The 26,435-nt window shown below is 40.0% G+C and overlaps 1 protein-coding gene and 1 long non-coding RNA gene across 2 annotated transcripts; one reads left to right on the plus strand and one right to left on the minus strand.

Annotated features, from left to right (window-relative positions):
- The first annotated feature begins 240 nt into the window (after nt 1–240).
- Nucleotides 241–5,826, plus strand: LOC144586721 (uncharacterized). The gene is made up of 2 exons (XR_013541725.1): nt 241–1,780; nt 1,819–5,826. It is a non-coding gene; the product is annotated as an uncharacterized LOC144586721 (long non-coding RNA).
- NOL8 (nucleolar protein 8) lies at nt 2,495–25,931 on the minus strand. Its single transcript, XM_072989743.2, has 17 exons — nt 25,603–25,931; nt 23,312–23,508; nt 23,029–23,091; nt 21,877–21,955; nt 21,069–21,216; nt 19,940–20,010; nt 17,346–19,089; nt 15,660–15,770; nt 14,786–14,908; nt 12,635–12,722; nt 10,454–10,598; nt 9,829–9,912; nt 8,830–9,110; nt 7,282–7,414; nt 5,256–5,323; nt 4,470–4,552; nt 2,495–3,386 (listed from the first exon to the last, which is right to left on the minus strand). The coding sequence occupies exons 2-17, from the start codon at nt 23,448–23,450 to the stop codon at nt 3,336–3,338; spliced, it is 3,411 nt and encodes a 1,136-aa protein (XP_072845844.2). The 5' UTR covers nt 23,451–23,508; nt 25,603–25,931; the 3' UTR covers nt 2,495–3,335.
- Between the last annotated feature and the right edge of the window lie 504 nt (nt 25,932–26,435).

Consider the following 26,435-nt stretch of genomic DNA (forward strand, 5'->3'; position numbering starts at 1 on the left):
AAAATCACCAGCACTACAGTGGGGTCTTGATTTGAGAACTTAATCCGTATTGGAAGGCGGTTCTCAAGTCAAAAAGTTCTCAGGTCAAATCTGCATTTCCCAGAGGAATGCATTGAAAACCATTTGATCCATATCTGCTCTTTTCCGTCCATAGAAACTAATGGGAAGCTGCTATTCCGCCTTCAACCACTAGATGGGGGAAATTTTGTTTCTTTTTTTCTTAGGTCAAGAAAGGTTCAGGGAAGGCAGGGAAAATACAGTCCAGGCAGTACAGTACCAGGCAGTCTGAAGACTGTCTCCCAATCCACTCTCTAAACGCTGGGAGGAGTGAGGAAGCAGACAGGCACCCTTTTCACTGGCCAACAGTTAACTGAAAGTTCAAATTTTGCACTTTCGCTGCCTCCCACGTGGTTTTTTTTTCAGTTCTTAACTCAAATCTAAGTATGTAAGTCAAGTGAATATTTTCCTATGAGAGTGGTTCTTAAGTCAAAATGTTCTTAACTCGAGCCATTCTTAAGTCAAGACCCCACTGTAGTAAAATCATCCTTGGTGATCAGCGTGTTTTTGTTGTGATAAGGGGGGGGGGAGATTATCTGTCACTGTGATTGATGGGTGTCGTTAGCTGGTCTTTTTTGTGCAATGATCCCGGTCCTTGTGGCTGGGTAGTTTGTTGACCTTTTGCAAGCTGTTTTTTTTCAGTATTGGAAGCTAGGCCTTGTTTTAGTCTTTGTTTTTTTTGAAGCTTTGCTGGTGTTTGTGGATTTCAATGGCTTCCCTGTGCAATCTAAAATAATGATTTCTGATGTTGTCCAGTACTTCAATATTTTGAAATAGAATTTCACGTCCAGCTTGTTTTAGGGCATGTTCAGCTACTGCCAATTTTTCCGGTTGTTTTAGTCTGCAGTGTCTCTCATGTTCTTTGATTCTGGTGTGAATGCTGCATTTTGTGGTTCCAATATATACCTGTCCACAACTGCAAGGTATCCGGTATACTCATGCAGTGGTGAGGGGGTCCCTTTTGTCCTTTGCTGACCGTAACATTTGTTGTATTTTTGTGGTGGGTCTGAATACTGTTTGTAGGTTGTGTTTCAAAAGTTTCCCCATGCAGTCCGTGATCCCTTTAATGTATAGTAGAAATACTTTATTTGTGGGTGGCTGTTTTTCCTCTTCAGTTTGGTGCTGTTTTCTTGGTTTGTTGGCTCGTTTGATTTCATTCTTTGCTTTTGCTTTTATTCTGTTTTACCTAATAGCTGAAGCTATGAATAAGAAAAAGCTGTAAAATGGATAAAGTGAAATACACCCTCTCAGTTAGGCTGGTTCTGGTATAGCTATCAGTTCTTCATAAACTGTGATTTATGATGTCAAGGAGATTATGTACATTTCCACCAGTGAGAGTATAATATGTTTGCAGCACTATTACTCTTTACATGCAAGTAAAGGAATTATAGCTTAATCCAAACCTGACGTGGACACAAGAGGAGGAGCAAAGGGGGATGTGTAAGCATGACACTCATCCTGAAGCCAAGATTGTTACATCTAAATCAGTCCATTGTGTGGGTCTCTGGAGGGAAACACATTTGTAATCTACTCTTGCTTGAGAAAGATCAGTTATTTGGTTGGTAAGAAAAGTATAAAATATCAAGGGCTTAGAAAGGCAGACAACAGGCAATTAATTTTGTTGTCCATTATAAAGCAATGATTTTTGTCTGTGGTATCCAGTATGATCATTTTTAAATCAGAAAAGCTTTTATCCAGATTTCATGACTTTAACCATATCTCTGTGGCATACCACTAAACAGGAGGAGGAAATCAAATTAGGTAAGGCAAAATGTAGTTGCTCCTGTTACAAAACGATAGTGGCATGGCCTAGCTTACCCAAACGTCAGACATGCGTGGAGCTTCTAGTATGTCCTTACCCAGGAATGGACAATATGTTTCCAGAACGCTCAGGGACAACATACATTGTGCAGCCAGAGCATTATGTCAGTGCTTTTTCATGAACCATTTAACTATAAATAATATGCCAGGTAAGCGTGCTGTACTTGTTCTGCAACAATTCTAGTTAACAATTAAGAAAAAGATGTTTAAAAAAACACCAGCAAAATCAGTCATCTCTTGAAGACCATGTCATATGCTTTGTTTTCTGAAGAGCTGGTACACAACACTACTTCTCTTTTGTAGTCCTCAGCAATCAGCAAACCCAAACTTTTCCAGTGTTTTGACTTAACCACTTTAAGAGGTTTAGCCTTCTTGCCTAAGTCACCTGCTTTGCAAATTTAGGCTATGTAGCCTCCGCAAACTGAACTCAACCACATCAAAAGGGCACAGCAGCATTTTAAGTAAGTAAAGTTACCTCTGATTTAAATGCAAACAGTGTCTCTTATGTTTTACTGTACAACACCTTTTCCCTTAGCTCCTTGCAACTGTACAATGAGAACTGTGTGCTGTGTATGAGGATTTGTCATTCAAGAGAAAAACGCGCATATCAACTAGGTTATTATAGAAAATACAAAATCATCTATTTGCATTTTTAAAGTCTTCGGTCATTAACATATTTGATGTTAGCTGATTTTTCTTTTCATCATAAAAACAATGTACAGTTTTATTTTACAATAGAAACTGAAATTTTGACATATAAAACTAGTCAAACCACCCAAGGCAATAAAGAATTTAGCCTCACTTGCTACCTGTACACCCACAACTGAATTCCATCTAAAATTGTAATGCACATCCCGATTGAATCAAGGAAAATGCTTGTTTTAATGGCTTTGTACTGTCACCAAGCAGTTCCATCTGAGATATATTTATTACAAACCCTACTGAGTTTGGTAAGCCCTGCTTCTTGTTAAATAATATGACTGTAATGACATAGAAGTTCGGACTGTTTTTCAAGACATAGAAATTAATTCAATGTAAGAAAAAAGCATCAAGAAATAACAGTTTGAAACAAATACATATGGTAGACGAAATGATCTGTACAATTGTATACATAAACATTGTTTTATCCAGCTGTATATCAAAATTTGTTCCACATACCTACAAGTACACAAAGATAGGGCTTAATATAACAGATTTCTTTCTAGCTTAAAGATTTTTTCTTCAAACTAGAAATGCATGCTCTTTTAAAATTTAAGATGTCCGTAATATACAATGCAGGCATCCATGCTGTCCAAAGGAGGAAGTATTAAAATCTTTGCAAGTCACAAACCTTTTCTCATTTCACAGAGTTGTGTATGTTCAGCATCAAATCATCTGCAGACGCATTTCTTGCCACGTAGAATGGAAGGATGCCCACAATTTTCAATTATTGATTCTTGGCAGAATTACTGGATTCATTATTTTGCTTTAACTTTCCTTCTTGCATCTTTATGTTTCTTTCGACAATCCTAGAAATGTTGCAGATTTTTAAAGTTACCATTTAAAGTTATGATTTTAAATATGTTCAGCTTTATTAACCAGCCAACTTCATAGCACGTGCTTTTTTGAAAAGCACAAATGGAAAATTATACATGCCACATTGTCCCTGTTCAGGAAAGACAGAGATGTGTTGCCGTTAATCAGCACCTATGACCAAGCTGCAAAAAGGTGGCTTTTTTCCTAGACTATGCACCGTGTTTTGTCATGGCACATCCTTGATCCATTTTAACTGGGCTTTGTGTTTAAGCCCATATTACCAGATAAATATCGTACAAAGAATGACATGGAGATTGATATCTCAGCCCACTCTGTATTTTTACGGCTTGTTTTCCATCTTTTATTTTGGGTAGATGTTACACAAATGTTTAGGACTCAGACAGTAGAAGCATTCTGGACTCAGTAGACACAATGAAAATCTCTTTTGAAAAGCTGTGTTGACTACTAGAAATGTGTTTTTAATTTTTTTTTAAACTCCAACTCCCAGAATTCCCCAAGTATTCTCCAGGCACAATTCTGGAAATTCCACTCCAGAAACCCACACTTAAACCCCACATTTTGCTCACATGCACCAGGGCCCGGCTATGGATTATTCAGTGGAAGTTCCACGATCCTTGGGAGGGATTAATAGAAAGAAAATTATTATAATATTTAAGGAAAAGAGGAAAGGGTAAGACGTCCTTTCCCTTCTGCCCAGCAGAGCTTCAGATGAGACATCTTTCTCACCTTCAGATCTACACTGCAGAACTTCATAACAGATACATTTCATGACAAAACTTTGGCTTTTAAAAAGAAACAAATGGAAAGTCTGAAAACCCATTTAAATTTTTTAACTTATTATAGGCACACAACAAATTAAAGGATCATGTTTAAACTGCGTGTTTTAGGTGCAGGCATGTAAATATGATCTGCATTTTTTAAAAAAAGATTGCAAAAGGGATTCTTCCCCACACTTTAACAAATGGAGCAATCTTGCAATTTCAAACTGTTTTGGTAGTCCACACAGCCACCTAGAAAATCTCTGACACAAACCTGCAACTCCCTTCCTCACATACCTCAAGTAACATTTGGCGCCTGGTTTCCCAATCATCTCTGTCTTCATCGAGGTCTGAGGATTTACAGAAGAGTTTTGGGCCCTCTAAGAAAGGAGATAAAGAAAAGCTTAAACATCTTATGTTTTTAATCTTTCTGCCACCCTATGAAAGAAGGATGTTATCCCAGCAAGGCACAGATCTCAAGGCCTGCTGGTGCTGATGTGTTTCCGTGCTTGTGTTTACTGACCCAATGCTGCTGTGGCTCGCTTTATCTTCCCTACTAAATTCCATATGAATTATGTACTTGTTAAAGACAACGATTATCTAGGTTGTCCACATCCTAACTGAAGCATATGCAACTTCCTGCCATATGGTGTTTCCAATATTGGGCTCGTTCTTTTAGAAATTGCGGTTTGTCAGCAAAGGAACATATTAACACCCAAGGAGGAGAGATCACAACCTAACACTATCCAACAAACACCTTCTAAGAAAGAAACAGAAACAGCAACTTCTGTCCTCAGATAAAGCATGCTATTTTAAAACCAGTGATGTGAGTTTTGCTGACTAAACAACTAAAAGATGCTCAGTGTCCCAAGACAAAGATATGAAAAGCAACTTCAAAAACCTTCCAGAAACTTAAGTTCAAAAACCATGTGCAAGGGAAGGAGGTCAAAACAGGCTGTGTTGAAGCTCTGGTATTGAAATACCTTGGGCACTAACATCTAAGGAATACAGCTAATGATGGAATACGTATTTGACACATTTGTTTGACATTAATTTAATGAAGAAAAAATGTCTAGCTTTCACCTTTCAATCTATCATCATCTTGGGAGAAGAAGAAAAATCTAACACTGGACCGTGGTTGAACTGGTGACCTGAGAAACACAAGAAAATAAGAGTGAAAAGATAAGGTGATTTTCAGCTTGAATAAACAAGGATTTTAAAACCAACAACTACCATGTTTCCCTGAAAATAAGACAGGGTCTTATATTAATTTTTGTTCCAAAAAATGCAGTAGGGCTTATTTTCAGGTGATGTTTTATTTTTTTCATGTACAGCAATTTAAAGGGCTTGAAAATTTTAGACTGTCTCACCAGTCAGTCAGAAATTTCACTAGTCAGTATGATTGAACTATAGCCTTGCAATTTATGTTAACAAATTTAAACTAGGCACTTATTCACTTTTATTTCTACATAACAATATGTACAAACCCAAAATAATTTGCATTATGTACACAGGAATCATTGATTTATACCCTCAGACTGGGGTTGCTTTATCACCTGCGTGCCTGTGGGGTCATGAAGCTTGTATTTTGAATGCCTTTCTTTTGAATGTCTCCAGCAAAACAAAACAAAACAAACAAAAACAACAACAAAAACCCCACAAAAAACTGAAAGCAAAAGCGCCCGGCCTCTTAAGGAGCCACAGTTCCCTCCCACCCCAGGATGTGTTCTTGTTCGATTGAAATTGGGAGCAGGGAATCTCCATATTCTCCAGGATGGGGCTACTCTACATTCTCCTGCAGAGCTATATATCTATGTGCCGCTCGAACTCTCTTCTCACGAGAAGAGGGCAGTTTTCCTTTTGTAATGGGAGGGGGGAGGAGAGGACTGCAGGATTAGAGAGAGAGAGAGAGAGAGAGAGAGAGAGAGAGAGAGGTTCATCAAGCAGCATTTTTCACTCATCACGGATGAGTAGACAAGTGCATTTTTCAAGCCCTGACAATCTACATTTATTCAAATACAGTCATGTCATCTTCTGGTTGCTGCGCAATAATGGCATGCAGGGTTTTACTTAATTTGGGCTTATATTTGGGGTAGGGCTTATATTATGAGCATCCTGAAAAATCATACTAGGGCTTATTTTCAGGTTAGGTCTTATTTTAGGGGAAACAGGGTAAACTAAATTGAATTTAACATACAGATTTATTTAGTATTACATTTGTTGGAAGGGATTGCTTTGAAGAATGAACAAATATCTAATAACTAGAATCTGATTAAAATATTAGGGAATCAATTTAATTAATTTATTTAAACTATTTTTGGAACACCTTTTTCCTTAAAATGGAATCTGAAGAGTGTATTATTCAGTGATGTTTAGAAAGTGAACATTAAGGTCTGCATACAGACTTCACAATAGGAGAAACAAGATTAGGATTTCCTGCCTCTTCTTCTTCTTGCCACATCCCCCCCTTTCCCTCCCCAAGCCTCTTCTGAATGGGATATTTTATTTATTTATGCTTTCAACTTACATACTCCCCCCCTCCCCCCAGTGCTTGGAGCACTCTCTGGGCAGCTTACAACATATAGAAGGAAGACTCTGCCCTCCCAGGAAGCTGGATACTAATTTTACTAACTTTGGATGGCTGGAAGGCCGAGTCAACCTTGAGCCAGCTACCTGACCTGTTGGGATTTGAACTCAGGTCAGAGGAGTCTTGAGTCTTGACTACAGTACTGCAGAAGGAGAAATATCCAGCATTTCGGCTAAGCCAAGTGCTTTTGATACTCTGTAATTTACATAATATAGTTACTTTAGAAGGGAACATAATGGGATTGGCCTAGAGTGGGGCACGTATAATGTGGCCTTCCAGATTTTGATTGAATTTCAACTCTCAGTGTTCCCCACAACAGCTATGTTGGCTTCAGTTTGCTTACTTATGGTCTAGTGAATGTTGTTCCACTGTGTCCGATTTGGGTTCTACTGATCCTACAACTTCTTCATAAATACTCGCAAAGCTTAGAAAAGCAGTCATGATGGTTGGGGGAAATCTGGGATTTGCAGCCCCAAACCCAAGTTTTTTAAACCTGAATACTCATATATAAATGTTACTTACGTTTCTTCAGCATCTTCACTTTGAACTATTTCTGGTTCATCCTCCTCCTCTTCCTCTGAACTACTGTCCTGAAACCGTGGATCTTCTTGCCATGCAACTCTTGCAGGCTTTATTGTTTCAGTTGTGTAGGGTTCTGGGGGGGGGGGCGGGGGGGAGAGATTAACACAGTTTATCCCTTTGTTTGAGCACAAGAGACAGTTTACGATACAGAACAGAGGCACAGGACAGGGCTGCTGTCTTGTTTTCAAGCAAAACACTAGCACTCCCTAAATAATTTCCCTCATGTGCTCATGTGTTTAATACAGAAATCATTGTCAGACTATTTTTGTATTTTTTAAAGCTCTAAGCAGCTTGGGTCCAGGTTACCCGAAGGAGCGTGTCTTCCCATGTTGAGCTCTGAGGACATCATTGAAACCCTGTTCCTGTTAATATCAGATTTCACTGGAGGCAAGATGCTGGCACCCCAGCAGTAGAAAACCCTCTTCAGAGACACTCTCATGGCATCTTAGTCATAGTCTTTCCACCAACAGGAGAACATCCTTTTATTCCTGCATCCATTTTAAGACTGCTTGAGCACTTCTACCATGTACAACCTACGTCCTTCGCCTGCTGGCTTTAAATGCAAACATGTTTCATGCTCTGCTCTGCAGTTTATCCGGGCTTATATGGTGCTGCTTCAGTCACTGTTTTACAGTTTTATTGTTGCTTTTTGCATTTTAAAAATACTGTATATTGCCCAGAGAACATTAGCTGGAGACTTGCTTAAAAGTGTAACATACACATAATCATAATGCAAATCTCAGTTGGATTTGTAATGGACATATTCTATTCTAGGCATGGAGAAAGCCTCACTGTCCATGTGTATATTAAACGGGGCCTGTATCTTGTCCCATCGAAAGGTTTGAGAATGATAAACACTTATGTTAATAATCCTACTTCTGACATCCCTTCTAATAGATGTTTAGGCCCGGTGTCAGTCTCCAGCAAGTGCAGATTTCAATGTAAAACTCAGTGGGCCAACTATGGAGAATTTACCTTTGAGTACTGTACCTTGTGGACATGACTTGGTGTACAGATGGAATATAAGCAAAAAACTGTTTCTAGTCAGTCTTACAGTTCATAATGGAACATGGTATGGGCGTGCTTTCTCAAGTATGCTAGGTTCACCTGTAGTAAGTGCTTTCCAGGTAAAGACTGAGGCCGATACTGCAACTGAAATGGAACCGGGGGCCAGTACAGATCCTGGAACAGTGGTGTGATATGTTAATGGCCCATCCCCATCAAAAACATGGCTGACAATGGTTGAAACTGGCTCATTTCTTCACATTTTGGACAACCCACATTGTCCCGGGAGGATCCTGAGGCAGAATATTGGCCCACATACCAATGGAAAGTGCACACTTACTTTAAAACAGTATAAATGGAAGGCCTATACAAAATATGCCACAATTCCCATGCTTCAAAGTTGTGAAAGCACAAAGACGTGTTACAGAACCTTCTGCCTACATTCCGAGCCTAAAACTACACCCTCAGAATATGCAGTGGTACCTTCTTTCACAGGCAGCCTCTCCTCTTCAGCACCAAAAAAGGAAAATGTGAAGCCGCCACTTTCCTCCTGTGTGTTATTTCCAGCACTAAAGTTTAATGCCTCTCTACCATCTGGGCTCTGTTGTTCCGCATCATCACGCTTATCCCACGGCAATACTTCTGTCTTCTCCTCATGTTTTGTAGATCCAAATACTTCTTTCAAATCCACAGAGACATCGTAAAATATTTCTTTAGACACCTCAGGCAATTTCTGAGCTTCCTCTCTCTTCTTCTTAGCTTTACTAGAAGAATTACACATGAATAAATCTGTACAGTTTACATTTTACAGTTTTAAGCATATATTCCTTTGGTATAAGGGAACTCCAGGAAGTTAACTGTCTCATGACAGGGATAAGGACCCTCCTGGGAAAAAAAAGGTTGCACAGAGAATCTCTGTAAGTTGGGTGGAGGTACTTTATAAACATATTGCCTTTGCTCTTTTTTGGAGGATTCCCCCCCTTAGTCCCCTTTGCATTTGGAAAGGTTACAGAGTTTCCCTCTCTGAAACTTTAGGGGGTGCTGGAGGTTGCCAGGCGGGGCAGCCACTTCATATAGTAAAACAATTGTGCTACACCATGTCCCATATTCAAAAATAGTACTGTTTGATCCCAGCAATTGAGGGCTCAACAAATTCTTTCTAACTGAGGGAGGTCATCATCCTCTGTGAGGTCATGTTTACAGCAACAGATAGCCCTGAAATCACCATTAGTCTACCCTTCCCTACTCTAAAGTAAACCAAACCAAGGGCTTTCATCCAATTCTTATTACTTAAACAACAAAGCAAGCAGAACAACCACCAAACTAATCACAGTATTACTGCTGCACAAAGTACAAATATGCCCCCAAAATTAGATTTATAGTACCACTTGTATCTGGAATGCGGAGAGACAAAGCGATAAACTCTTAAAGTGAATAGCAAGTTAGCCCTAGAAACAAAGTACAGAAAGAAAGAATAATTACCTCTCCTTTTCAGACGTTTCTAGCTTTTTTTCAAATATTGCATGATCTTGCCTTGTAGGATCATAGCGCAGGGCATTCATATCTCTACAGAGACAGAAAATGAACAGAGTATTATTCAACACAGATGGCACTGATGAAGTTCAACTGTTCTTCAAGAGACCTATGATTTTCTCCTACTGTGTATTATGAACATAACAAACATACATGTTTGCATTCTTTTTGACTGGAGACAAAAAGGATAAAATACAATAAATAATCTAGAGGGGTTCTACAATCCTATACACAATTACTCAGAAGAAAATCCTGTGGTGTTCAATAAGCCATACACTGAGAACACTGGGTTTCGGGGTGCAGCCTTTGTTGACAAAGAGGCACAAGACTGAAGGTGCAGTTGTGCTCATGCCCTGCTTGTGGGACTCAAACAGACAGTTCTGGGAAGACAGCCATGGACCAGACAGGCTTCTGGGCTGATCCAGCAAGGATCACCTGGTGCTGCTAAGACAAGAGCACATTTTTTGTTTGCATTCAGCCACCATCAGATTCAGGTTCAGCAAACTGAAGAGAAGCAGTGCATTTTATTAATTCCTTCTTTTGGATACAGAAGACCAAAGCATAATTTCCATACTTGAATTTTCTGGCACTTGCAGCCTGCTTGCTAGGTTTTGGAGGTTCTACGCCAATATGCACAAGATTTTTCAAGATCTCAAGATTTTTCTTTTTTTCTAAAGCAAGTTCTTCCTCTTCCTTTGCTTCCAATTTCCTGGATGCATCTAATTGGAGAAAGAAAGAAAAATTTAAAAAGAACTTGAAGAATCTTCATTGAACCACTATCACAGAGCGACACTACCTGCACTAGTATTTATCATACCAAATTCTGCTTTATTTTTACTGTTGAACCCATATCACATATTATACCACAGCTATCAAGGCAGGGCATGTAATGGGCTGAAAACAGTTTGTAATCCTCAGCTTACATTCTCTGTGGTTTACCATGATGACTGAATTTGTAGACCAAGCACAGTTAACAGTCTGCTGTTTCAGTGTTCTGTTGATTTACAAAGCCGAGCACTAAGCAGACAGAAAAAAAGAACAGACAAATAGTCTGTTGTACAGTTCCAAGTTCAACCCATAGTTATATGCTTACTATAAATTGAACTTTAAAGGAGCCTGTGCTGACATTTAGCACTAGAAGAGCACACTGCAGTGAGCCCTGGACTCTTGCACCCTCCCACTTCTTCAGTGTGTTTAGGAAGAGATCAGAACATTTAGTTTTATCCTTTAAATGACCTGCTTCCATGTTCTCTAAATTCTTAAGTAAAGATCTCAACAATGATGAGTCATAACAAACCAGCTTCAGAAACTAAAGCTTGAAATTTGGCTTCTTTCAACTAACCATAGTGAAGATAACCCAAGTGTACCAGAATTTGGATAACATGACAAGCAGCAAATAATGCAAAATAGAAAACTTCTCAAATTCGTCTTGTGGCATACTGGAGGAAGCAGGAGGAACATCCATCACAGACTATAGTCTAGCATTACATCCAGAAAAGCTGTACAGCTTTCCTTTGCACCTGCAGCCATTCCCCCTTGCCCCTATCATCACTATCTTTGCTTTAGACAAATCTAGACATAAACTTCTATATATCAGATAAAAGAACTGAGGACTGATTTAACTGCTGCCCAGTGTTTTCTATAACCAAGAATCTAAGAATTATAATTTAAGAGTTAATTCAAGACATTTATAGTTACATGCTTTCAAATATACTTGATTCCCCATTTACAGTGGTGCAGGTTTTCCAGGAACATTTTAAAGAATAAAATGTAATGTAGATTTTTGCTCCTATGCTCACTGTGCCTCCCAGAAGAGGGGTCAACTGAGACCTACTGAAACATGCACGACTGATGTGATTACTTGCTCTGCCACCTGTGCAGCCTTGGGGAAGTTGCATGGTCACCAGAAACAGGGATCGATAAACCACTTCTAAGTACTTTATACTTACAAAACTCTATGAAGGTTATCAGAAACTGAAATGTAATTGACGAAACATTATTGCTACTATCATTGTCATTACTATTTTTACTACTGTCACAAAAATATAAAAACATACCATTTATAAAAATTATCTTGCCTCTCTTAAAACAGGGGTTGAAACCTGTTGCTTAGTGTTGTTATGTCCCACTAGAGTAAGCCCACTGAATCAGCGGGGATTTAGTGAATCTAGTCCTTTGTAGGTTGCACTGATTCAATGGGGACTTCTCTAGTTGTGACTTAAAACGTTAAAATATGTCACAACTAGAGCAGGGCCATTTGAACTTATGAAGTACTTACCAAGTCTTCACTTATTCAATAGGCCTACTCTAGTGGGACTTAATGATGCTAAGCAACAGGATTTTGGCTAGTCAATTTGCTTGTATTATTTTATTACACATTACAATGTTCCAAGAGAAAGACCCTATTTTTATCCAACTGTGTCATATGCTTCCATCCTTTCTACCTGCCACATCACCATACACACAGAGTTTGTTAATTTACTTTTGGGTCACCTAAGACAGTGGTTCCCAACCTCGGGTCCCTCAATGTTCTTGGACTGCAACTTCCAGAAATGCTGGCCAGCACAGCTAGTGGTGAAGGCTTCTGGGAGTTTTAGTTCAGGAACATCTGTGAACTCATTGTTGAGAACCACTGATCTAGGAGAAGCAGGTAATGAAGAATGTTAAATACTCAACAAAATTACAGTATGACGGTTCTGTTTCAACACAGTTTTGTAAGGCACTCTGCAGAGCAACAAAGCGGAAAACAACTGACCTTCTTCTTGTTCACTGTCACTTTCAAGGAAGCGAGCATCCATACGGAACCTTTCATCTGTGCCAAATTGTGACTGCAGACGCATAAGCTACAAAAACAAAACAAAAGATAATGTCCCTATGCATTCCTCCTTAGTTTAGATGAGATATGAGCACTGTTTTCAGTAATCTCTAGGTGGCAAAAGTGGAGTTGCACACACTTTTATCACACACACAACTTTGGATACTCTGGATATTTATGTATATCACAAAGATTTCCTTTGTTTCCATGTTCAGAAAGGCTGATGTCATAAAAAAGAAAAGAATACCAAACACATTAAAGCAATTTAGAAACAAACAGCCCAAACTATGTAAGGAGTTTTTTTTAAAAAAAAACTCAACATGGTATTAAGACTGTCAGCGTTGGAGAGGTAACTGCAAGAACAAACTGGATGATGTTCCCAAGAAATTCTAATAAGTTTGCACTAGGCATTAGAAATGAGCTTCTAGTAACTTTTTGACATAAGTGCCATACAGAATATACAAGTACCGCTAAGAGCGTTCTGACCTTCAAAGCACAGGAAGCTCCTACTCAGCTCCCATAACCTTAAACCTCTGGATATCAGCCAGAGGGCAGCTTTGCTTCAGGCTGCTAAGGCTCCAGGGGATATTCTTGCACAAGGTTGGCCCTGAAATGTGCTTAGGGCACTTGTGACTTCGTCCTTCTTCCTTGCAGAAAAGTTAACACATGTCACTACACTGATTTTATATTATTATGGCCATTATTTGGAATTGTGTTTGTTTTATTTATTTAATATGAGCCTACCATATGAGCCTACCTGGCAGATAAGATCTAGCCAGGGGGCCCTTTTGAAAGAGCTGCCTCTCAAGGAGGTAAGAGGGATGGCTTGTAGACAAAGGGCCTTTTTGGCAGCTGCCCCCAGACTATGGAAGGCCCTCCCGACTGAGATTCGTCTGGCGCCGACGCTGATGACATTTCAGCGCCAGGTCCAAACCCTTCCTGTTCCAGAAGGCTTAAAATAATATCAACTGTGGGTCCTGATGGCAATTTTTAGAGTATCTATTTTAATTGCATTTTAATTGTTTTATCTTTTTATTGTATTTTAATTGTTGTAAGCCACCCAGAGACCTTTGGTTAGAGTGGGCGGAATATAAGCTAAATAAATAAATAAATAAATAAATAAATAAATAAATAAATAAATAAATAAATAAATAAATAAATAAACAAACAAACAAACAAACAAACAAACAAACAAACAAACAGTATGTAAACTCTTCTCAGACTGAAAAAGCAACTTGGCTGAGTAGCGAAACGTTTCAACCTAACAAGAAAGAAGTCCAGTTGCCATGACTCAACTTCCAGATATGCTTATGTTTGTATCTCCCTATTTAGACTTGTTCAACTCTTTTATTTTCCAAAAATTTTTACAGTAAGGAGATGAGTTTAAGCCTGGACCCAGAGCGATTCCTTATTATTTAACTGTGCAAGCTGATTTCTTGGGAAAGCCTATCAGGCAAAAGGAATCCGAGTATATTCAGTTAACTACCTACTCCAGAGCATCCAAACTACAGATAACACATCTTGGGTAAAACCTCATCCTAAAATATAAAAATCTGTCACACGTACATTTATGCAACATCAGAGTGCCAAAGAAAGCCACAGTCCCTGCATGACTGACTATGCAGAATTGTGGTGGTGTTGTTCTTACGTGCTGTCAAGCTGCCTCTGACTTATGGCGATCCTATAAATAAGTGACCTCCAAAATGTTCTGTCCTCAACAGGCCTGCTCAGCCTTTGCAAACTCAAGCCTGTGGCTTCCTTTAGAGACTCAAACCGTCTTGCATGTAAAATAGAACTCTTATTCTATAGACAGAATAAGAATCAGATACAAGAACAGCACAACTAAGTGTAAATTCAGTGGCGATGAAGCTGCTGAAGAATAATCGCAAGGAGAAAAAGATGTCAGCTCACAGGAAAAATATTGCCATGGTCAAGAAATGATGACATGAAAAAGATTTAAAGTGAGCTTAAACACTGAAATACATATTGGGGAGAATTTCTGAGCATGCTTATATAAACATTTCAGAGAATTCCAGAGGAATATTATAAAATAATACAGGAGGAAGTGACATGCTATGTAGGTTGACTAACCTTTTCACCAGATTTACCCTCAAACTGTGGTTTGATTCTGAATCTGTCGTCGTCTTCATTCTCAGTATTTGATTCATCCTCACTGCTCTCAAACAACTTTCCAGAGGTCTTAGTGGTGAATTCCTTTGGTAAAGTAAGAAATACACACGTTATTGGATTTATTAAAGGTCCTGCTTCCAAGCTCTGGGATTCATTATTTCTTTAAAATATTTATACCCCATCTTTCTCCTCAAAAGGACCCAAGACAGCTTACAATATTTTTAAAAAAAACATTAAAAGCAGTAAAATAAATTATTCAGAGGGTTAAAAACAATGAAACAGATATGCTAAAACAAGTGGATAAAACTGTTTAGAATAATTCTAAAAACACCTTAAAATGGGACAACAGTCCCATTTAAAAAAAGACCCCTCACAGGCAGCCAGTTAGTGTCTGAAAGGCCTTTCCCTGCTTACAGAAAGCAGCAAAGCAGGGACCAGCCTGACCGTGCATGGATTAATTCGGAAGGATCACTAGACATCTTCTGATTCTGCTTCACTTGAGTTCCAGAAATCTTGCCCATCTTTGTTTAATAGAGTAGCTACTTTGGTAAAATAGGTACCTGTGTCTTTCAGTAGCTTATTAATGTCTGTTTTTTAAAAACACTGTTTGCCTTTAATAGTTTTTCTTACTGAGACATTTCCTTTGTGTTTGTTGTTACTCTGTGCATCATGGAAAACATAGTAACCTTTGTTTCCCTAAAAAAGGGAAGTAATCATTAAAAAAACACAACCTGGCAGACAAGTATACAGGATTCTTCTATCCGTGACTGAGTATACAAGACATTTGTTTGACATTCCAAGACAATATCATGGGATACAGTCAAAGTCAACTTACTTTCCCAAGATTTTTAGAGCTTCCTTCTCTGGCAACCTCTTGTACTCCAGCTTCATTTTCACTGTCTGAATCAAATACTATGTGTTTCTGTTTATTTCTTGACTGAATTTCCTACAAAATCAATTCATAAATGAAACATTCCAAGTAGACATGGAAATACCAATCAGCTGAACAGAGTCTGGTTTATTGCAGGTGAACAAGATATTTTGCAGCACTTTAGAAACTACCACATTTCAGGAATAGAGCCTAACTAATCATATGCATGGTGCAATCCTAAAATGGTAGCCAATATATTTATAATGGCTCTAAGGAGGTGGGATGTGGGTATGAGAAGTGAAAATATTTATTTATTTATTTTCTATACCACCCATCTGGCAACCCAGGCCAAACAGAGACAAATGCAAAATGAACAGTGACAATAATGCATAAGCAATGTGGTCAAATTATGTTACAAGGCAGTGTGAGGGATCTATACAAGAAACCGGGCCTTCTTGGCAGTGGCTCCTCGCCTCTGGAACAATCTGCCTCAGGAGATTCGCGCGGCCCCCTCGCTGGATATTTTTAAAAACCAATAAAAAACATGGATGTTCGGGCAGGCCTTCCCTCCAGTTAATATCTGATTCTTTCTCTTTTTCTTTTGTGGTTTATTTTTCATGTTTTCTTTCCCATCTTGAAAAATTGGCTATTTAATGTAGTAATTCTTTTTTATATTTATTGTTGTATTATGTGTCTGCAAGCCGCCTAGAGTGGTTGCAAGACCAGATAAGCGGTATATAAATAGAATGAATGAATGAATGAATGAATGAATAAACATGCCACTGAATTAATAATCTATCATCCTAATTCAAGGCATAGTTGAGAAAACTGAATTTCCTTATTTTGTTTTATGTTTGGAATTTCCAATTGAATGTCCTTTGCTCAAGGACAGCCATTTAAGATTAGTGACAGAGACCGTCCATTTAGGATTACACTTTATGCATCTGATAATATGAATTCTAGCTTTCAAGCTTATGCAAAAACTGCTGTAATAATTTGCTTCTGCTGTAAAGGGCTAAGAGACCACTCCCCCCCGGCCTTAGCAAATACGTATGGCTAAGGAGAAAAAATCAGTCTCAAACTTTGCAGCATCCTTGGCAGTCAAAACTGACAACAGGGGTCTAAACGGAACATAATCGGACTCAGTTTAAGGAAAGTTCCTATGGTCCTAAAGCAATTATGGCATTACTATCAATATCCGGGAGCAGATTGTCTAGGCAACTTTCCCAACTGTGAGACTATAATGCTTTAGCCACTTGTTTGGCAATTAGCCCCACTGAACTGAAGAGGGCTTATCCTCCATATTACCTTACCCGGGCTTCATGCTCTGGAGAGGACACTCCTCGATACAGAGCATGTTGCCATGGTCTCTCGAGATTGAAGGATGTCTATGATGATCTTCAGGATCTCATTTGTGTTTATTAAGTCCCATTATATTCAATGAATACAGTGAATAAATTCCTTCCCATTAACATGAAATTCAGGGTTTTATAACTAGCCACAGGGAGCATGCCAGACCTTTTAGTTATTAAGTGATATTTAGATATTGTCCTGCATCCAAATTTCATACCAACAGTATCTGATAAACTTTTCTCCCACAGCACAGTACCACAAACGCACACACACACACACACACACACAGTGACCTACCAGACTCGTTAGAGCTCCCTGAATGAGCTTTTTCTGCTGTTCTCGTTCTTTTTGCCTCTCCTGGAGAGCGATCAACCTTTTTTGATTATCCTGCAGTTGCTTCTCCTCCATATTCTGCTTGTGTGTAGCTCTGGCAGAATCCAAAGAGGCCTCTTCCCTTTCACAAGAGCTCCTTGAGTTGTTGCTCTGCACTTGACCTTTAACGCTGCCATCTAACTTTGTGCTCTTGGGAAAAGATTTGGGGGTTTTCAAGGGCTCATTTTGAGAAACCACGCTTGCACTGGTGCTTTCCACCTTACTGTCTCCTTCATTTGATGTATGGCAGCCAGAACCCTCACCTGAGCTTCCGGTAGAACTCCCTTTGTGGGAGTCAATTTCTTTTACTGAAAGTGATTTGAAAGCCTGCTTTTTCTCCGATGCGCCTGAGTGCCAGGGGTCTGAAGCCCTTCTAAAGGCTTCCAGATCAGTGTGACCGGAAGAAGCCTCCTTCTCTGTACTTTTTTGTATGCCGAGCTCACCTTTTGTCACCTCGCCACAAAGTGACCCAATTCCTCTGAAAGGCTGAATTTCGAAAGCTGTCCTTTTCCTCTTTGGAGTCTCCTCATCAGAATCTTCCTCTAAAAGGGAAGAAATGATTTCTTCGGGGCAAATGCCTTTTTTTGCAACACGAGTAACTGCGGGTGTCTTTGGAACGCTGCTGGTGTTATTAACCGGCAATACACTGGCTTCATCCTGAGTGCCACTTGGGTTGCTCTCAGGATCTGGATCTGTACTCTCAGTGTTTTTGCTGGCCAGTCTTTCCAAGTCCTCTAATGTGATCTCTAGTCGATAACAGTTTTGCATCATAGTCTCATAATTTTCATCCCCTTCAGACTCACTGGTATCAAAACAAGAATCAGAACTTTTATTGTCCTCAGGCCTCTCACGACTGGTGCTGCTCTTCCGTTTAGGAGCCGCTTTGCAATCTGCTCTCCTTTTGGACGTGGCCCTTTCCCCTCCCTTTCGTTTCCCTGACCTTGCACCGTTTAAGTCAGATGACTGAGAACTTGGCCCCACATCCTTTCCCCCTCTATCTGTCTTAGCTTCCTTGACAGTTACATTTTTCTCCTTTCCTTTTGGTGTTTTAGTCACAGCTATAATTTCATCTGTGTCAGCTGAATCATAGTCAGTTTTGTTTTCAGTGGTCCTTAGTACACCATTGGCACCGTGTGCTCTCTGTAAAGACCAGTGAGTGCTATATTTCAACTCAAAGTTGCCTCCAACAATTTCCATGCTATCTTCCTGTTCAACGTTAGGGCTCACTACGTTTATGTTCCTTTCCCTTGCTGCTAGTGCTCTGATTTCTTCTTCAGAATCCACATCGCTTTCAGACAGGCCGTTTATTTTCTTGCAAGATGTTAAATTAGCCCCAGGCCTTTGACCATCAGAGTGCACCTTATCCTGCTTTCTGCTGATTGGTGTGTGGCTTTGCTGCAATTTTGTTGGGATGGTGTTTGTTGCTCCCAATGAAAACTGGCCACATGAATTCAATTCTGTCCTGCTTAAACTGCCGTGGTCTTGTACTCTCACTTTCTTTTTAGGCAGATTCTTTGTCACAGGAAACTGTCCTTGTCGTTTCTTACTGATGCTGCCATCACCCTCTTCTTCTAAATGCCAAGTGAGCTGGGAAATGGGAATGGGCTCAGTAAGATCTTGATCCAGTTTTTTAAGATTGTGGCAATATTTTGAAGGGTCATACTTAATGATGTTATTGCTTGAATTAAGGAAAAAACAAACAGACGTTTTGCCCTGTAAAAAGCTCAAACGTTATGGGGAGAGATAGAACTTGTTTGAAATCACCTTAGGAGTGAATCCTGCATATGAGCCTGCGGTCCAAAACCAAAGTAGTTGTACACTTAATTCGGATATATGGTGCTGCATAAGCAGGGTGCTATTGTCCAATGAAGATATATGATTTAGGAGAAGAAACATGTGCAGCACGTTTTCTATGGTGTTCAAATCAAGGAGCCAAGACACCATAAGGCCACTGTTCTCAAACTAACACTGCAAGGCTTAATCTCTGCCAAGCTGCCCAAATAACAACCCACATTATAAAGTGTCGTAAACTGACAGCTGGCACACCAAATGATGCTCTCAGACAAGCAAGCTACTTATGCACCAAACAACAAAACAAACTGTGTTGCAAGAAAATAAATATATGCAGGCATTCACAGAAAACCATCTCCTCAGTAATGTGTCACTAACACCACATCTTCCAAATTCAAGTGAAAATAACATTTTAAGGGATACTGGCTCAGCTCATGGACCAAGTCAGGGCAGGGGGAGTCTCAATCCAAATTTTCTGGGTGGTGCTGAGGCTGCCATACTCCAGTCCTGAGCCACTGATGAAGGCACCTGCAGTACACGCTATGCAAAGCACAGAAATATTTTCAGAAGCACTGGATGACATACTTGGGTTCTTACAACTCTTCATTACCCCAGATTAACTATTTCAAATGATTGTCCAAGTTTAACAAGACAGAAGTATGGTGCCATTTCAGCATGAAAAATGTGATAAATTTCCTTTTTTTTAAAAATCATCTGTAGAAAAGGATATCTTGTTTCTGTGTTGATTTTTGAGGTGGAGGATTGGTAAAACTCGACCAAATTTACTAACAACCCAGTCCTATTAAAGAGAGAGAAAAAAAATTACCACAGCTTTGGAAATTTAATGCAAGAGCTTGAACAAATTAGTGTTATGAAGTGAAGGGCACATTTTAAGCATCATCTTAATAGCAGATTGGGCTAAATCCTGCTCAAAGTGAAGAGACCTCCTGAAACCAACAGGACTTAACATCTATTTTCACTAAGACGATGACTACATGGGCTGTTGGTCTGATTCGCATCGGTTTGATCCAGTCTCTTTTGCAATTGCATTCAGTTTAGGTGACTACATGCAGACCTTGGGGTGTTTGAGGCCACTATCTACACTAGCCTCTCTAATCAATACAATCTGATCCACACCCCAAATCCCTCTTCCTTTGATACCACCCTCCTGTTGATCCCCTTCTTTCCTTTTATGGTCTGCTCTCAAGCCACTGGGACTGTTTAGAGGGCTGCATTGCAGCAAGGAAAAAGCAACAGTTTTCCAAAGTTTTCCATGGAAGTATAAACACATATGCCATGGAAATAAGTCTGCAGGAATTTGTCAAAGTTGTTTTGATGTTATATTGAGGCCTTTTTTATCAGTGCCAAGTTGATCTAGCACTAAACTAATGAAGCAATGCAGTGATAAGGTGGTCGAGAGAGACTGCAAGGGTCGGTGTTGGGCCATCACATCCCAACAAACTATTTCACGAGAAAACCTCCCAAAGTCATGCCCACTGTGTCTTTCTGTAGAACGAAACTTTGTATAAACAATCATGAATGAAAAACACAGTTCAAATCGCTGTGGTTAGAAAAAAGTAGAAGCCCCTGGTGGCAAGGGAAAAAAGCCCAAAGTGGAAGAAAAAAAGAACAGGCTGATTCATATTGACCTTTATGTAATCACTGAAAAATACTTTGAATTTAGTCATGCCAATTCTGGAACAAATTGTAAAGTATATTTCCCAATGTTCTTGCAGGCTAAGAGGTGTCATTCTCTCTTACAATGGCCATACTGAAGTTGGGACCAAAATCTGATTTAAGCTACAGATGGCAACTAACCAGCTGGGTCATTCCTGAACTGAATAGAATTGCCCATACCTTATGATCTGGTACTTCTGTTCCTGGTACCGCTTTCACATGAAAATCCACAACTCCAGATTTTTTCATAGATTCTACAACATCTATTGTGCCATTATTAGCTAGCTGTTCCTTTTTTAAGCTTGCTTCTTGACGCTCCCGAGACAGTCTGCATAAAAGCAAATAATTGCAGTTTTCTATATCTCTCTTAAAAAAATGTAAAGACTCATCCTATATATTTGTATTCTTGTTGCCCCTACGTTCACAGAATGTAAATTTACACAGACTGTACACTCTGTAGTGTAGGCTGCAACCCAACAGTAAGTTTTTATGTTTTACGTTATAAATCAACACAGGCTTCTGACATCTGGCCATTTAGCAACAGCAAAGCCAACAGTCAGTAGGTTTGTTTTTGTTTTACTGTATTAGGCTGCTAAATCAGAAAAAGCAAGAGTTGAATTCTGTGTGTGGATTTTGTTTTTAATTCTAAATGCATGTTCTCTCTTTTCCTCTAACCACTTTGCACCAGACATAAAGCAGATCCTGCTTCCTAACCTTACAGAGGTTAGTTCATGAAAATTCCTTCCTCGTCACAAAAATAACTTTTCACAATGTACATTCTGTGGACACCTTCCAGGCAATAAAAATAATTGAATATTACTTTGTGAGGTTTAATAAAAGGGTTAAATGGCTCCCTTTGTACAGATGCAAACAGTTATTTCTGTGAAGATCCTCAAGATTGCTCACTTGTTATACTGACTATTTAAAAAAAATTACTGCAATGCAGCACCCCAACAGTTTTCACTAAAACCTGTTTGCAAAGACTTACCTGTGTAAAAAGCTCTCTTTGGCTAATTCTATTTGTAGTATCCCACCTTTCCACTTTGTCTTATTCAAAACAGATATACCTGTCGAACAAAAAGAAAACAAAGACAGCTATTAACTTGCATACACGTTTGGGCCTTGTCTGCAACTACTTCCAAAGTATCTCAAGCACTGCTGGAAAAGATAAAAGAATGGGTGCTACTGTGGTCCAGGTGACAGACAATTTGGCTTAGGGAGCTCAGAAAAACAGGCTCAAAAACTAGCTTCTTTACATGGACAGTTTTTCACATTAGAGTAAGTGGGAAAGAAGACTACCCCAATAATTAAAGCAGGCAAAGACAAAGTGGAAAAATTGAATGTTTGGAGGTTGGCGCTGATAGAGAGCACGCACATCAATAAGGAGCTGAATGACATGACGACTTTGTGAACAGGTGAAAATAGAAAAGGGATGAGCTCCATCCACCCCCCAGCCTCCTGAACAGCTGCAAAAAATTCTGGAGGGAGACGTGCAAATCCTGGTCCCCAAAGCTTCTGGTGTATGCAATTTGTACTGTACACTTATTTTGCATCTTGGGCTGATTTAGGGTTAGGGTTAAAATGTTGTTTTAACCAGCTGGAAGCAACCAGTGGTCACCTCCTGTTTTGAAAAGAAAGTCCTTCTATGGGATAAAATAGGGCCCAGAGAGATGGAATTTCTGCTGGTTTACCCAGCAACTCGCACCCTCCAGATGCTGGAAGAGGGGAGAATTTGCATTTTGGGGCCAAATTTTCTCCAATGTGTTTTAGGGAAGCAGAGAAGTCAGGATGCGGTCTCTTACAAGGAAGGCAAAAATGGCTCCCAGATGGCTGAAAGCTGGTCATGTATCTGCCCTCGAGTGAGATAGGAGAGTCGATCAGGATACCTTGAAGGGTCATTTTATTACAGCACTTGTTTCAAGTCTTTTCACTAGTGGATCTCAGTGACAATAAGGCATTTTTTTACGGTCAACACAAAAACACTAAGGGACTTAAATATTTATGAGTGGCTTACCGCAAAATTAAGTTGAACAAAACAGACATTACACATGCACAAAAATGTTGATGAAAAAAAGTGACAAAATTTTACAAACTTGAATGAACTTTCTTCTATCCACACATTTCAGTGTCATATACTTACACTTTTTAAGTTCTTTCTCTGAAAGTGAGACATTAATATATGCAAAGGTTTTTGTAGGATTCCCTGTGTGAGAATGAAAACATAGTTACTCAAAAACTGCAATAAAAATACTTAATGAAAAAGTTACAGTAACAACATAATTCTACACATGTTCTTGGAGAGGTGGCTCCCATTAAGATCAATGGACAGTGTTCCAAGGTACAGTATGTTTATACGGGACTACAGGCTACAGATCTTATTGCAAACGAAATATTACTACTTTTGAACAGTTTTAAAATGTTACCTCGTTCATCTTTTCGAGTCACAATTTCTATTCCTGTAACTTTTCCAAACTTGCCAAATCTTTCCTGCAGTTCCTCTTCTGAGATCGTATGGCCAAGTCCTCCAACATAGAGTCGCTTTACAGCTGCCGTTTGCTCCATATTAACAAATCCAACAATTGTTCTGGTATGTCACAACCTTTTCCAAACATGCCCTTTTCTGTAAAATGAGACATTTAATACTGAAATTCATTCATATTTTTAAGCAGCAGGAAACTAAGGCACACTTGCCCGATACGCCATATCAGTACAGTGTATGAACTAGTCAACAACCTTTTTGTGCAATTTTGTTCTGTTCAAGGACTCTTGAAAGAACCCGTATCTCTAATGTCCTATTCAAATTTTCAGGAAAACTGGGGAAGAGTGCTGCCTGTTTCTCTCCTTCACTTGCTTTTAACCTAGAGGACCCGATTCTAAAAAGGAAAGTCTCTGCTGTTCCCGTAGACCCTCCTGAAAATCAGGGTTCCCAGCTGTGTGGAGAGGTTCCACATATGTAGAGTCTTTCCTCTTAAAACTGTGGTTCTCCTTGCAAAGAATATGATAGAAGCAGTGCTTAGCACACTCTCTCTCGCCCAGAGGCTGAAGTCTAAACCTCTTGCCTATAGGCAGCAGTTCTATAATGTAACAGTACTGTGTGTGTTTTATGCTGTCAAGTCAGAACTGACCCTAACAGGGTTTTTAAAGTAAATGAGATACTTAAGGAGTGGTTTTACCAGTTCCACTCTCCCAGTGACTTTCCATGGCCAAGTGGGAATTTGAACCCTGCTCTCCAGAGTCCTAGTCTGTTGCTACACCACACTGGGAATATGTTACATAATATAGCAGACTACAGAATTACTTTGGGAAGTATAAGTAAGAAGAAATTTTCCTGAAGAAAATGCTGAACAACCAAATCTACAGAGGTTTTAACAATTGCCAGTTTGGGGGAATCCTGTCTAGACAACTGCGACAGATATATGAAAGGCAAAGCCAATATTTCATTGCCCACAAATAATCTGTAACAATATATGCCACATATTATAAGTGTGCAGGATACTGAACAAGTAGCACTTTGGCAAACGAGCAAGCGAGACATGCCAAACATTAACATCACAGTCTACATTTTAAACAGTTTACTATTACTGACCTAGCTTAGTTATGTAGCCAGGTCAATTTTATATGGGAGTTTTTATAAGAAATCCTTTATTACAGTTTGGCACTAACAGAAAACAGCATGTATAAAGCATAGGTTTCAAGTATTGCCTCCTTCATACAGAAGAACGGAGAAGGAAGCCAGAAGACTCTACCACTTTAACACACTCCTCGTTTGCTATTATGAGCTAATCAGAAATTGCAGTTAAACAACCCAAGTTTTGTTGTTGGCCTGCATAGCAATTGATTATTTTAACCAAAATTCCTGGTTCAAAGGCAACAGTAAGTCAAGAAACTCCTAAATTGAACCGAATTACTGTATTGTTACTACTTCTCCTAACGAGCCTGAACTAAATTCAGGGCACTAAACTGTGTTACAAGCAAATACTCCCCCAGCTTTTCCATTGTTGTAACTGAAATTTACTGCATTTATGGTGTTTTACTGTGCATTTGATGTTTTATTATAAGCAGAACAGACTATGAATTGTAAAAATGAAAAAACAGATAGAACCAGAACACCATGGTGAGCAGCAGCCAGAAAAGGTAGCTCAAAGATAGTTAAAAGCCCTTAGTAGGCAGCTACCATTCACGTTTCAAAGAACTTCCCCACAAAAAGGTATACTTCTGTTTTTGATACAATACCACAAAAATCTAGCCTACATCTTGGAGATTTCAACTGCAATATAGCAGTTCCAAATTCCACCAAGAAAGTGGACCCATAAAGGCTACTAAAACAAAAAAACCAGTCCTTGTAATGCTTGTTTGGTACACCTTATTCCTGAATCACATAATGGGATGCATCCATAGTGGAAAGAAATGGAAACACTCCTCCCCACAGACAAACAGGAGTACACTGGAGAACTCGAAAAGCTGGCCATGTTGTTAATCCTTCAGTGACCCAACAGCGAATGACATGAATCAATCAATACATTATTATTAACAATAACAATTACATGCTGACAAGTTGACTTCAACTTGGGGCGGCCCTTTTTCTAGTCCCAGAGTACTCAGACCTTCGGGTGGGGGGGGGCGCCGTGAGATGACCCCCACCCCCCCACCCACCCACCCACACGGGGCGCAAGGCGACACGAGCCGGCTTACCCCCCCCCCCCGGGAAACGTACCTTATTGGGGAACAGAGGCACGGGTGCCTGCGCGCCCACGCACTGAGCTGCTCAGCCCAGCGGTTAACCCCCGATATTAAAGGAAAAGTGAATTCCACTGAACCCAACGGGGCTTGGCTGTCCACGAGGAGGAGTTCAACGCTGGGCTCCGAAAGATCGCCTTCTCTCCCAAACACCACGATCCCGGCGGGAAAGACCCGGACCCGAAGATCCGCAGGGGGTTCCGTGCCTGCCGCTCCGTCGGTCTCCTTCCCCCCCCTTCCCTCTCTCTCTCTCTCTCTCTCTCTCTCCCCCTCGGAGTCTCCCCGCCCGGCAAAGACTCACGGCGTGGTCACGGCGCCGCGCGTGCGGGGGGGGGGCGGGTGTTCCTCGCTTGTGTTTCCGTCCGGCAGCACTTCGGCTCTACGCTTGGGTTCCGCCTGACGACTGAGCACCTGCCGCCGTAGCCGTGGGGGGTGGTGGTGGAGAGAAATGAAAAAGTGCCCTCCTCGGAAGCAGCCCTGGGAGCCCGCTTTTTGTACAGAGGTTAATAGAATCAAATCCTAAAGGTTGTTGTGGGTTTTCCGGGCTCTTTGGCCGTGTTCTGAAGGTTGTTCTTCCTAACGTTTCGCCAGTCTCTGTGGCTGGCATCTTCAGAGGACAGGAGGTAGGAGCTACACAGAGCATGGACAGAGTTCTGACTCCTGTCCTCTGAAGATGCCGGCCACAGAGACTGGCGAAATGTTAGGAAGAACAACCGTCAGGACACGGCCAAAGAGCCCGGAAAATCCACAACAACCATCAGATCCCGGTCGTGAAAGCCTTCGCGAATACATAGAATCAAATACTGTTTA

Source organism: Pogona vitticeps, chromosome 2 (genome assembly GCF_051106095.1).
Source record: "Pogona vitticeps strain Pit_001003342236 chromosome 2, PviZW2.1, whole genome shotgun sequence".
Classification (NCBI taxonomy): domain Eukaryota; kingdom Metazoa; phylum Chordata; class Lepidosauria; order Squamata; family Agamidae; genus Pogona; species Pogona vitticeps.

Coding starts and splice junctions, on each gene's coding strand:
- NOL8 (XM_072989743.2), bottom strand. CDS start 23,450: ATGGAGCAAACGGCAGCTGTAAAGCGACTCTATGTTGGAGGACTTGGC. Junction 20,011..21,068: donor CAGAAGTACCAGATCATAAG/GTATGGGCAATT, acceptor TCTCTTTAATAG/GACTGGGTTGTTAGTAAATT. Junction 19,090..19,939: donor AATCAACACAGAAACAAGAT/ATCCTTTTCTAC, acceptor AAGCAATAACAT/CATTAAGTATGACCCTTCAA.